At 43.6% G+C, this 12697-nt stretch overlaps 1 protein-coding gene across 3 annotated transcripts in view; it reads right to left on the reverse strand.

Moving 5' to 3' along the window:
* Nucleotides 1-12697, reverse strand: part of TBX5 (T-box 5) — a 49034-nt gene that overhangs the window by 22822 nt on the left and 13515 nt on the right. For all 3 annotated transcript variants that reach the window (XM_008579106.1, XM_008579105.1, XM_008579104.1), the window contains 2 exons: nt 11176-11328; nt 4575-4666 (listed from right to left, as the gene is read on the reverse strand). In XM_008579106.1, coding sequence (XP_008577328.1) covers nt 4575-4666; nt 11176-11328 — 245 coding nt within the window. The remainder of the gene's footprint in view (nt 1-4574; nt 4667-11175; nt 11329-12697) is intronic.

Consider the following 12697-nt stretch of genomic DNA (forward strand, 5'->3'; position numbering starts at 1 on the left):
AGATGCACTGGGAAGGAAGTGGTCTTGGGAGCTGAGGAACTCCAAAGCCCCACTTTAGCTCACCTGGATTTAGCATAACACACAGAGAGCAGATGGGATAGTCTGGAGGCCAGGGCTTCTCAGCCAGTCCAAGTTAAGTTCGGGAGTCATTTGTTATGCAGCAATAGCAGCCAGTGCACATATATTACCTAATTTCATCCTTGTAATGGCCCTGGAGGAAGGTTCTATAGTTACCCCCTTCTATCAGATGAGGAAATAGACCCTCAGTGGAACAGGGGAGCCTGGAGCTACTCCATGAGGTAGGCTGAACCTCAACTCCAGAGCCTATTTTCTACCCGTGGGCCCTGATCCTCGGTGTGTTCATTCATCTTTGCATCCCCAGTACCTGGCATACAGAAAGCACTTGATAAATATGTTAGTTGAATAAACAAATCAACAGATCAAGACCTGAATAAATAAATGAGTCCCTGGGCCTCAGTTTCTCTTTCTGCAAAAGAGACGCTGTCTCCTGCAGTCCCTCCTGCCTCTAGAATCCCATGCTTTTGGGAGCAGTTCTCTTAACGGCGCCACCTTGTCTCAGTGCTGCTCCAGCTGGCTTTCACACATCTTCAGAATCTGACCCCTACTTTAATTCCCTAGATTTCCAGACCCCTGCCCACTTCTCCCCTGCTACAACCCAGAAAACTCTTCTCCCAACAGGTTAAATCCCATTGTCTCTATGAGGCCTACTCATACCCTCTTTATAAACCCTCCCCTAGCCCTGGTCCCAGCCCCAGACCCTTTGACTCCTAGGAAGTTCAGAACCTGTCTGAATACATCTTAAAGACTGAAGCAAAGTTCAAAGAAAGGAATGTTCTGTGAAAAGCCAGGGCCTAGATTGTTTCAACAGCAACGGAGCTCACAAATCTTTCATAGTAGATTGAGCTTTTACATGGATTTCCCAAATTTCTGCCATTTGCATATTACCATGACAATGTTTGCCAAATCTTGAAACCAGCTCTATTGCTTTAATCAGCCTTAAATTAGCTCCATTCCTTTCTTCCTTCCTCTCCTCCTTCTTACTTCCCTTCCTTAGAACTTAGTCTCATTCTAAGCAATGACATCTATGACATCACAGGCCCGAGGTGTCCCTGTGTCTGTGTACCATGTAAAATCATCTCCTTTGTCACCAGTCTAGGGGTACTGCAATTTAGGAAGTACTGGTTTTTAGGATAAGATGTTTGTAAGCCACAGATTAACCTTTTTAAATAACCTTGGCACACATTTTAATTGGTCTGCTAGAGACAGGATGTTTAAATGATTTTATTTTCTTTGTGTTTTTCCATAGCTTTCGTACTTTTATAATAAGCAGTGATTGCTTCTGAAACTAGAAACCATAAATGAATGTTGGAAAATAACTAAGACACCGTCTGCATTTTCCAAACACAGAGAGCTGGGCAAAGAAAAATTGTGGGGTGAGTGCCCAGACATTTGCAAAGCAAATCCAAAAGTTATTTAAGTGGAATAACTGCTAGGTAATGCTTAGCCCAAACCCCACCTCAATCCCTTTTCCTAATTTTTGGAATTAGGGGAAATTTCATCTCTCCTGCTTTTCAGCCCAAGCCAGCTGTCACCGGGTGTGTGGGGAACAGGAAGCAGGATTACAAGATTAGCAGCGAGCTTGCCGTTCCTGCCTGGCTGTTATCACAGCTGACCCTGGAGAGCCCTATTCCCCACTTGTCACTACTTACTGCAACCTGGGGGTTGAGACTACAGCCCCAAATAAATTCCAAACAAGGACAAAACTGGGAGTGTCAGGGAGTTTCCCCGTAAATCAGGTAAATTTACTGAGTACAGACTTGGAATCAACACTCTACGGGCATTTTTCTCATATAATTCGTATAAGAACCTTAGAAAGTGGAGACTATATTTATTTATGCCCATTCTACAGATGAGGATACTGAGATCCTGTGAGGTCAAATCACTTGCCCAAAGTCACATGCTGATAAATGCAGAGCAAAGATTGAGCTCAGGTTTGTTCGACTCCAAAGCCTTCTGTTGGAGCTACTCTGCTTTACTCCCTCTCTTTCCCCAGGGACATCTCCAGAAAACTGGACAGATGACCCTGTCTGGTCAGATGTCTCCCAACCTGGTCAGTGGTTAGTTCAGCTCTGTTTAGTAACACAACTCCTAGCATGCCCACAAAGACACACGTGGCTCTTGGACTGAGAATTTTGATCTAACACGTCAATCACAGAGCACCTACCCTTTTCCTTCCCCCCATCTGCGCAATTCCTACCAAAGAAGGAGACCTGGTTAAGTCCTCAGACAATCTTCAATGACCGGGAGATGGTTAAGGCAGCCTATTCAGACCCAAGTAGAATCACCTGCCTAAATCTTAAAACAGCTGTGTTCTTTGGAGCTTTAGGAGAGACTCCCCAGATCACTGACGATGGAGCTTTCGCACATGTGCACTTCCCCACCTGCCTCTCCTTTCATCTCTGTCATCTGCCCAATCAACTCCCAAAGTGCAGGGCCCTGGCCTGACACAGGAAAGCTGTGAGTGGTCATGGGAAGAGACATACACTGGCCACACAGTCTGTAGCCAGGGGAAGCTTCTTGGGAGAAGGAAGATCGATAAGGAGACCCAGTGATGGTTAGAGGAAGACGAAGGGGAGAGAGTTTGAGGCAGACCAAGTGTGTTCAAAGATAAAGGAAAGAATACAGGTTTGCCACATCTTCTTTAGCATGATTGAGACAAAGAGGGGGACACTGAAAAGGGGCAAAGCTGGGCGGTGGCCAGGCCAAATGGGAAGGTCAAGGTCAAGCAGGTGAAGGAGTCTGGACTTTATGCTGGAGGCACCAGGGGTCCTGAAGTGTTCTCAGCTGCAGAGTGACCATGTCTGATTTGTGTTTTACAAGGATCTCTGTGGTGGCTGCTGGAGAAGTTCTGGAGGAGAACAGGACTGAAGATAAGCCTAAATAAATCAGGAGGCTGTGACTGGCAAGGATGGTGGTGTCTGAGATTAGTAGCCTGGCAGGAAACAGGGGTGAATTCTGAAATATGTTATGAAGCTAATGATCAGTAGGACGTGGTGACTAGTTGAGGTTGAGGAGGTGATTCGAGAAACCTTGGATTATTTATCCCCCCTGCTGTTGACCTTGTGCAAAGGATGGGAGAAGTGAGAGGTGATAACACCCTTCTGTAGCAGGCTTGAACCTTCAGCCCCTACCTGCACAGCCTGGACAGTTACCTGTAGGACTGGGACATGACTTTGTTTGGCAATGGCTAAGCTGCCTTAATGACAAATAACTGTCAGTATGGAATGAAAGTGTGAACCCTGTAGGGACAAAAGCATGATACTCTGAGCCTAGGCCCACAAATAATTGGACCCCTCTCAGCTAAGATGAGATTTTTGTTAACTTTTCCACTGATCATATGACCAAACCAAACTCCAGTTTCAAAATATAAATGACTAAAATCCCCCTAAACATTTTAAATAATAATTTAAGAACTTGGCTATTTTAGCCCCCCAAAGCATCCATGAATCTACAATCATGAAGGAAATCAAGTATGAACACAGGAGTGTGCAGGAGTGTGGTGTATGTGTGCGCACCCGAAGATAATGTCATATTTATTTTTTAAAAGCATGCAAAATTAGATCCGGTGAGCTTGCTATCTAAAAACAATTTCCATGGCATATATTTCTAAACCCAATGTTAAAACTACAAAGCTTCATCCTTTCTCCTTTTCTCTTTCTTAGGTCTCCCGCCTTTCCTTGAATGAGTGTGTCTATTTGCCTGACTCTCCCTTTTCGTGTCTTCCAGGAAGGATAAAGAAAAACCTCCTAAATGACCTCATTTTATTTTGAAACACTAAACCCACCAAAAGGCGGAGGGGGGACTTCTTGGTCAAAGGAATCAAGATGTATTTCTAATTATCTTGCCATATGGTAAGTTATTTTGGAAGCACATCAAGAAGTAGAGAGAATGTTTGACAAAATTGGCAATGCTTGTACAATCCTTTCAAATCAGACCGAATTCCCACTATGTACATTTGCTACAGCCCCTTCTATTCATCATATCAGCAACTATGACCACAGGATATGTAAAAATACCGAGCAATTTTTAGCACCAGCTTTCAATCCCCCAGTGCCCTGGACACCACATGGTGTCAAGTTTGTCTGTATTTCACCCCCAGGAAATCAAGTCATTAACTTCCCTTTCATTTACCAAGAACTGGTGCCAAAAAAAAAAAAAAAAAAAAAAAAAAAAATCCAATGGCTGTGACTTATGGGAAGAAAAAGAGAAAGGGCTTCACTGGAAGGGGAACGTTGTAGCTTTTGTTCCACAGGTGGATAGAGAACATCGAACTTCCTTGTACCTTCTCCCCCTTAGAAGGTTCACTGTCTTGGTTGTCTGATGGTTCAATCACATGTGAGGATTATCAGAAAGTAGAACTGGAGGGAGCTCATCCTCCCCATTTCTCTGTGTCTGGCATTCTATGGGCAGGAAGGCTGGTGGAGGGAGGTGGTAGGTTGCTTCCAGCCCACCTGGAGGGTAGGGGGAGGGAGTTGGGGAATCCACTTTCCTACCTTTGCATTCTTGACATTCTGTGCAGCTCCATGTCATCGCTGCCCCGGAACCCTTTGGCGAAGGGATTATTCTCGATCTTTAATTGCGTGATCTGCAAGGAAGGAGAGCGAGCTGGTTTTCACTTGATTGCTACAAACCCACCTCAGGACATGAGCTAATAATAAGTGTCATGAAAATGCAGCCTCTGGCAACCAAAAGAAGCAAATTAAGTCAGTCACGTCAATGGGACCCACCACTTCATTTGAGCGGAGGCTTTGAAAAATGTCCTAAATCAGATTGTTTATAAAAGGGGGGAAAAAAACCTGGATTTGGTTTGCCCATTAATTGGAGTCATACTCTGCATCATTCCAGCCGGGTTTCTTTTTTTCTTTCTTTTTTTTTTTTTTTTTTTTTTTCATCTTGGCATTTTGTGTTTCAAACACAATCTAGGCCTCAACACTTGGTCCCTCCTCCCGTTTGGAAAGTTGTGCATGTTGACATGGTTGTTACACATCCGGCAGTGGGGTAATTTCCATTTGGAAGGGTTGGCCTGGTCACGTGTTCCTGGAGAAAACATGTTTTGATTATTGCTTTCAAAAACCCTACCATGCCTCATTTCTTACTCATTTTGTAGTTCCATAGATAGGGTTTGCTAGCTCAGGTGGAAAATGATGCATAATAAACACCAACACATATAATAATAACATGTAAGAAAGCTATCACAGAGCTTGAAATCTCTTTAACTTCCCCAACAAGCAAGAGAGAGCTCTATCTTAGAAATCTGTGCTGCAACGTACAAAGCTTAGTAATAGAACAGGGTCTTTTTGAGCATTTTGGTTCCAGGCCCAGAACTTTAATTTAAACCATCAACACATTATATTAGTGTGAATGTACAGTAGCAGACCCAGGTGACAGAATGCATCCATATGGAGTTTGCTAGAAGTATTGTCTAAAAGTTGCATGTGTGAATTGAATTTTCATAGACACCAGGGCAGCATGACTCCAACTGTAGTCATTCAAGCTTTCCCTTCAAAATCACTCATATCAATAGAGCACCTGTATACTGTTTTGCTTAATATTTTCATTTAAATCAAGCCACTTTCTATTTAAATGTATTTCACACAGAAATATCACTTCTCTGTATGACAAATTAGAATCACTTTCTATTCAACAAAAAGAAAAAGGCAAGACTATGGAGACAATAAAAAGATCAGTGGTGGCCCAGGGTTGGAGGAAGGGAGAGATAAACAGGCAGAACACAGAGGATATTTATGGCGTGAAAATACTCTGTATGATCCTATAATGGTAGATACCTGTCATACATTTCTCCAAACTCACAGAATGCACACCAAGAGTGAACCCTAATATAAACTATGGACTCTGGGTAATAATGATGTGTCAATGCAGGTTCACCAACTGTAACAAACGTACCACTCTGGTGGGCGAAGTTGATGGTAGGGGAGTCTGGGCCTATGTGGGGGAGGGGCTTTATGGAAACTCTCTGTACTTTCCACTCAACTTTGCTATAACCCTTAAGGTGGTTTAAAAAATAAAGCTTATAGGGCCGGCCCATGGCTCACTTGGGAGAGTGCGGTGCTGCTAACACCAAGGCCACGGGTTCGGATCCCTACATCGGGATGGCAGGCAAGGGTTAAGATCCCCTTACCGGTCATTTCTTTTTTTTTAAATAAAGCTTATTTTAAACCATTTTTAAAATATGTCTGTGTGTATGTGTACACACACTTCCTCCCTCATTTTTTTTAACTGCGCCCACTCCTGCAGCTTTCAGATTTTGTCTTGATACTTTGGAATGAGTAGAAAAGTCCATAAAATCTTTTAGAAAACAGTCTTTAAAATGTGCACTCCTGAATCCAGTTCTATTTCAAGAGTCTAAAAGTCCATCACCTAATGGGGCTTTCTTTCCCACTCAAGTTTTGTCACAATAAAATCCCACCCAAATAACCATAAACATTTTTTTTTTTTTTTGAGAAATGGACTCACATAAAGTTAAGTTGAAAACAGATCATTTAAAAAGGGATGGCAGGAATCCTCACGAGCCCCACCCCCACTCCAGTCACAGAAGTTGGTCCCTGCAAATATTGAAGACAATGAAAATTCAGAGTCAGGGCTGAATGTGTGTCATGCATGATGTCACTGCTTCACAAAGAACTCAGGACAAAAATTGCCCCAAGAAAAAAAGAAAAGGGTGGGTTTTGTTTTATCAGCAAAAACCTTTTGCTCACATCCATTTCTTGCATCTCAAACAGGTAGATACTACCTGATGGCTGCGCTCATCACCATAGCTCACAAAAATAGTACTGCACAGGATAAGCACAATTTGCTAGATAGACACTTAGGTATGTTGATCTTACTTGTCTTCTTACAGAGACCGAATATAGATGCCAATAGGACATAAGAATTACCCTTGAGAAATGTTAACATACAAGATTATCTGCAGGTGAAAGCATCTGTCTTGTTTTGTATAGATGCACTTACACTATAACCCCATTTACAAAATTCCCTTCCTAACATGCTGCGTGTTAGCTCATAGGTACCCAAACTGATACACCTGGATGTCGGAGTTCTAGCAAAAGGCTCCACTGAAACTAACTTCTATGCACCATACAAACGTCCTCCCTCCAAAATCAGCATAAAACCAGATATCCAGGGGGAGAACTGGGGGTGAGGGAAAACAAGTATAAATACTAGCTTTAACCAGTGAGACAGAGGTTGTAAAAAATTAATGAGAATAATTGTTGTGAATTCTTGCTTTTGAAAAAAGAAAAAAAAAAAAAAAACACCTCATGAGGGCCAAAAATCTTAATTATGTCTCTCTATTAAGGGTTCATTTCCTGGTCCCAACCAGAGAGCTCATACCTCATAAATATAGGCTCCTTACACAATGATTTAAGCAGGAGGAAAATGCCTTTTAATGGCAAACTAAGTTAATATCGAGGAATAGAAATGCTTGTATACACAGCCATTGTTGCAAGAGCAGGGAAATGAAATGCCCATGTGACCTTTTTAACACCTAAATATTTCTAGGGATTGCTCAGGAGCTGCTGACAACTGCAATGAAAACCTTACAAAAACGTGTTTCACAGAATGAACGTTGCTGGGAAGATTCGAGTTTTTAAATATCTTTTTCAAGCTGTCAACCATCTGGGGAAATAACTCCCAAATCCAACTTGGGATCACAGCTGGGCTGAGGAAATATGTCTCGGCATTAGGAGCCCTGTGGTAAACGGGTATGTGAGTACAGCCCAAGAAATGAACTCTGCCATGTACCTACCTCCACCTGGTATCTGTCTCCAAGGGGAGAAAGCCCACTCTGAAGGAGCTGAGCCCTTAGATCAGAAAATTCGTGGCTCAGATTTTCCCAAACTGTCCTGGCAATTTAATCACATGGGTTGCTTTTTCTTTCCCCACTCATGTATTTATCCAAAGCAAAATGCTAGGTAAATAATCCTTGAGTTGACGACATGATCAGGGAATGAACCAACTAAACCACAAAGTCTAACATTTGTAGTTGTTTTTCAACCACAGGAATAAGAACTTATTTAAAATCTCAGTCTTTCAGATTCTAAAATAACAAGGGAATAACACAGAGTTGGCAAAGAGTTTCCCAGAATTTGCATTTTGGGGGAAGTTGCCCTGTTAATAAACTGATCAGTTAAGTAGTCAATCAATGGTCTGATCAATCATTACCAACACTCTGTGCTAACTCTGTGCCAGACCTGTGCTACCTACTTTCCATGGGTTATCTCATTTAATCCTCACAATGACTTTATGAGGTAGTTTCTCTTACTATTCCCATTTTACAGTTGGGGAAACTGAGTTAAGTCATTTATCCAAAGTCCACACCTTAATCCCACACGATGGTGAGTAAGAGTTCAGCTGGCTTCTACCCATGAAGTCAGAAGTCTCAACACCTAGTCCAGGTGGGACAATAAAGAAACTGACTGAACCCACAAATCATATACAATCCTGCTCCACTTATTTAAATCACACATCATATATCCATGCGGGAAATGTTTGCAGGGGCCCTGAACTTGACTAGAAAAGTATACTGCTTTGGACTCGCTCATGACATGGAAAAAAAAAAAAAAAAAAAAAAGGGCCTTTGGTACTCTGCAAGTAAGAAGAGGGAGACAGTGATAGTTGTCTCCCATGAAATCCCTCTTCTGGATGTCTAGGAATCTGTCTGTCTGGCTAAACCTTTATGTATAATTCAACTGGGATCTCTGACACAACCAGTAAGGAAAAAAGCAATTCCTTGTGTGAAACTTTTGTGTGGTCATCAAATACACACATATCCAAATGCATATTTGGAGACACACATTTTTAAACCTGGGAGCATTTAGACACACAACCCCCTAGATTGTTCTCAAAACTCACGTGTACACATCCATGGGGCAGGCACTTATTCATGCACACAGATCATTAAATATATACATTGGGGAAAAATTTCTTTAAATAGAAATTTCTTTAAGTAGAAATTTGGGGGCTGTTGAGTATATTCACAAGTGGTTGCTGTAATAGTTTCACAGGATTATACGTACACCAAACTTATCAAATTGTATGCTCCAAATATTGCAATTCATTGGAAGACAACTGTGCTTCAACGGTGCTATAAACAAAGAGAGAGGAGGGAGAGCATGCTCCCACAGACCTCCCACATCTGTGGGGTCCTTAGAGCATAACCACAAAGAACTTAGGAATTTTCCCCAAAGGAGATGAGCACCATGTTTTGGGGGGAGGGGGGCGGATTACTTTTGTATTTCTACCCGTTCTTGTTCTTCCTGTATAAACTTGGGCATTCTTGGGGGGAAGAAGATCTGACATATTTTTGGACCCTTTGTTAGGTCTAGGAGCCTCTAAGCATATCTATATGTGAAATTGACTTTCTTTATTGATCTTTTTTCCATTTTTTTTTCCTGTGAACATCACCACAAAGTTAAACACAGGATTGCAGTAGCCATCGAGAAAATAGATTTCTAGAAGTCAGACTTAAACTGTTCTGAAACAGTTTTGCATCTTTCAGGACATTTGACCCTTACTGTTTTACTCTTGCTAGATCTTTAAGTGGAGGGAGTTCAGAAAAATCCTCATGCCCCTTTAAAAAGTAACTGTGTTTGGGGGGGAGTAAGTTTTCTTCTGCAGGGAAAGAAGCTGTCCTGGGATCTGGGTTCCCAGACAGACCACGGGGGCTGGAAGGGACCATCCATCATGGCTTGGCCTGGTCACTGACAACCCAAATTTGGGAATTACTCACAGCATTCTGCAGTGGCTCTGGCCTCAGTGGGGGCATTATCTGTCACTCAGCCTGTACTTGAATGACCTTCATAGGGTGACTGGGGGTTTGACCTCCACAGCCCCTACAACTTTTCCCCACCCTTATCTTGCTGGTGGGGACAGAAGTTATGGGGATGGGGAACCACATCCCCACACCCATGTAGATAAGTTGCCCACTCCACCTGTGCTGCCTGATCCCATGTGGACCCCACCTACTTTGCTTTCCCACAGCCATCTAACCCCCAAATAGCTGCTTAATACTCCTAACAATCTACAACCCCACAAGGTCAGGGGCCCCTCTCTCATCCCTATATTTTGCCCTTCCAGATTCCAGATCTTTCCACAACAAGGCTGAGGATACATTAAATCCCCCACCCCCACGTCCCACAATAAGATGAATGTACATGCACACAGGTATCTAAAGAACAGAGGTGAGCCATGACAAGTAAGACAAGCCCTTTCTCCTAAAAAAAATAAAAGATACTCCCCCAACCTATGGTTACGGATGCCCTGCTCCAGTGTCATTGTCAAGCTTTGAAATGCTGCAATCAGGGCCTGGATTTTGAACAGCATGGGGTCTGACGTTTACACTACCCATCTGCACTATCCCAACTCTATACCAAACTAACCACCTTCTCCCAAACAATGCATTTACTGCAGTGTATGCCTCTCCTCACCAAGCTGTGGCTCTGCAGGCTCTTGTCCAAGTCCTGAGAGTGGTGTTCTAGGCTGCTGGTGGCACAGATTGCTCTGTTTTTGTCTTAACAAGGTGTGTGCTGTGTGGGGTCAGTAACTGCTGAAACAATTAGGGAAGCATAGGGAAAATCCAATGTCAAGGCTTCCGGCAGCTTTGCCACCTGCCCCACTGACAGGGAGACACATCTAAAAGGCAGAGTGAAGGAGAGGAGGAGACTGAGCCCAACAGGAAAGGTGGCTGGATAAAGGGTGGCACCTGGCCCCCACGTGAAAATATGGGGCCATGAAATAAAGTGACCTTTCTTCCCAATAAGCATTCATGAGTTCAGTGGAATGCCTTCTTGTGGCATTTGAGTGTGTGGCCATTTATGGTTTGACAAGTTTGTTTCTAACTGGTGTGTGTGCACGTGTGTGAGAGAGAGAGTTGTGCCAAGCCTGTGAATATAGTACAAACAGCTGCAGTCATTAGGCAACAGCTCTGCAGCTCTGTCTCTGCCCTAAAACCCTGGGGTAGAGGTTGGTGCCCGCTATGTGGAGAAATAAAAGCATTAAGTTCTAGTGGGAAACCCCTGAAAATTCATGCAAATGAGCAGGCAGCCCCAGACCCTGGTTCCTGGGTGTTGGGCTTACCTTGTGATTCTGGTAGGATGTTACTGCAATAAATGCAGTCTCAGGAAAGACGTGGGTGCAGAAGGCTGTATTTTTTGAGCCAAATCCATTATTTTCATCTGCTTTCACGATGTGTAATCTGGGCTGGTATTTGTGCATGGAATTCAAAATAATCTAAAAATAATAAAGAAAATGAGAGTGAAAGAAAATCAAAACTCCCTTTGTTCCCAGATAAAACACCCTGCTCCCCAACACCCCCCAAATTAGCCTCATTATATAGGCTCTCAAAAAATAGTCAATTTTTTCTCTTATTTTGAAAAGGGGCCAATGATTTCATTAAAAAGAAACATTTCAAAAATGACAATTTCCAACCAAAAAAGCAAGGGTAATATTCCAGGAATCTACCAAAGGCACACAAGGCAGTAAATCAGAATTCTTAATAAAGTTTGCTTAATAAATTAACTCCCTGTATAGGGCACTTCCCACCCCCAATGGGAGTTGAGCAAGTCTGGAATGAGGAGCCTAGAGCAGCAACAGGGTGGGGGGTGGGGGGAGGGAACAAACAAACAAACAAATTAATCTCCCCCAAATCGCTAAGGGATGCAGGGGGAAAGACCAAACATTTGCAAAACTCGAATAAAAACCACCAGCTCACTGTGCAGCTTTTTTGGAGCGGGTGAACAGACTTCACATCCTGGCACTTTATTTGGAGAACAGGCAAAGTGGAGTCAATTTAAAAAAGAGGATATCGGTGGTGGGGGTGGGGGTGGTCTGGCCTTTAAGGATAGTGAGATGTGGGGAGGAAGCACCCCCCCCCAATCAAAAGATAGGGCTGGTTGCCCTGGAGGTTCCCTTTCTCCAACTTTATCAGCATTTCAGGATCCACAACCAGAACTATCTCCAGTCTTGGCCCCAGACAGAACTGCGGCATCTCTTTGGGGTTTTTTTTTTTTTTTTTTTTGCTTTGTTTTGTTTTGTTTTTAAATATTCTCTTTCTCCTTTTTTCCTGTCTTCTCCATGTTAGGGGTGCTCCCGGGGACAAGTGGGGTCTTAGTGCTGTAGCCGTACTGTTATTATTACAACCATCATTTTTATCATTATCAGGAGGAGGAGGACCTCCAGACTGCACCTTCTTTCGGGAACCAGGACTATGCACAGAAGATGAGCATCTTTACTAATAAAACTGCGTTCGTCGTTCTGACGATGCCTGGGTTTTGATGCTCCCGGGAGGCTGTGAACGCTGGTGTTGACTAGGACGCTCTGACACACACCCACGCACCGAAAGGGCCGATCTCCGCGGGTCACGGTCTCAAACTCTGGCCTGCTTTTTCCCTGGGACCGGACGCTAGAGCGGCGGACGTTGTCACAGAGTCTTTGATTATGTGTATTGATGACCCTGGGGCAGGAACCCTGGACCAACCCTAGAGACCGGCCGGGGTGGGGCGGGGGGGGAGGGGACCCGCGGCCGGGCCGGGGGAGGGGCGCGAAGCTCGCGGCCCCGCTGCTCCCCGACCCCGGGCCGCGCGGCTCTAATCTGCGGCCG

The sequence above is a fragment of the Galeopterus variegatus genome, unplaced genomic scaffold (genome assembly GCF_000696425.1).
Source record: "Galeopterus variegatus unplaced genomic scaffold, G_variegatus-3.0.2 Scaffold1810, whole genome shotgun sequence".
NCBI lineage: Eukaryota > Metazoa > Chordata > Mammalia > Dermoptera > Cynocephalidae > Galeopterus > Galeopterus variegatus.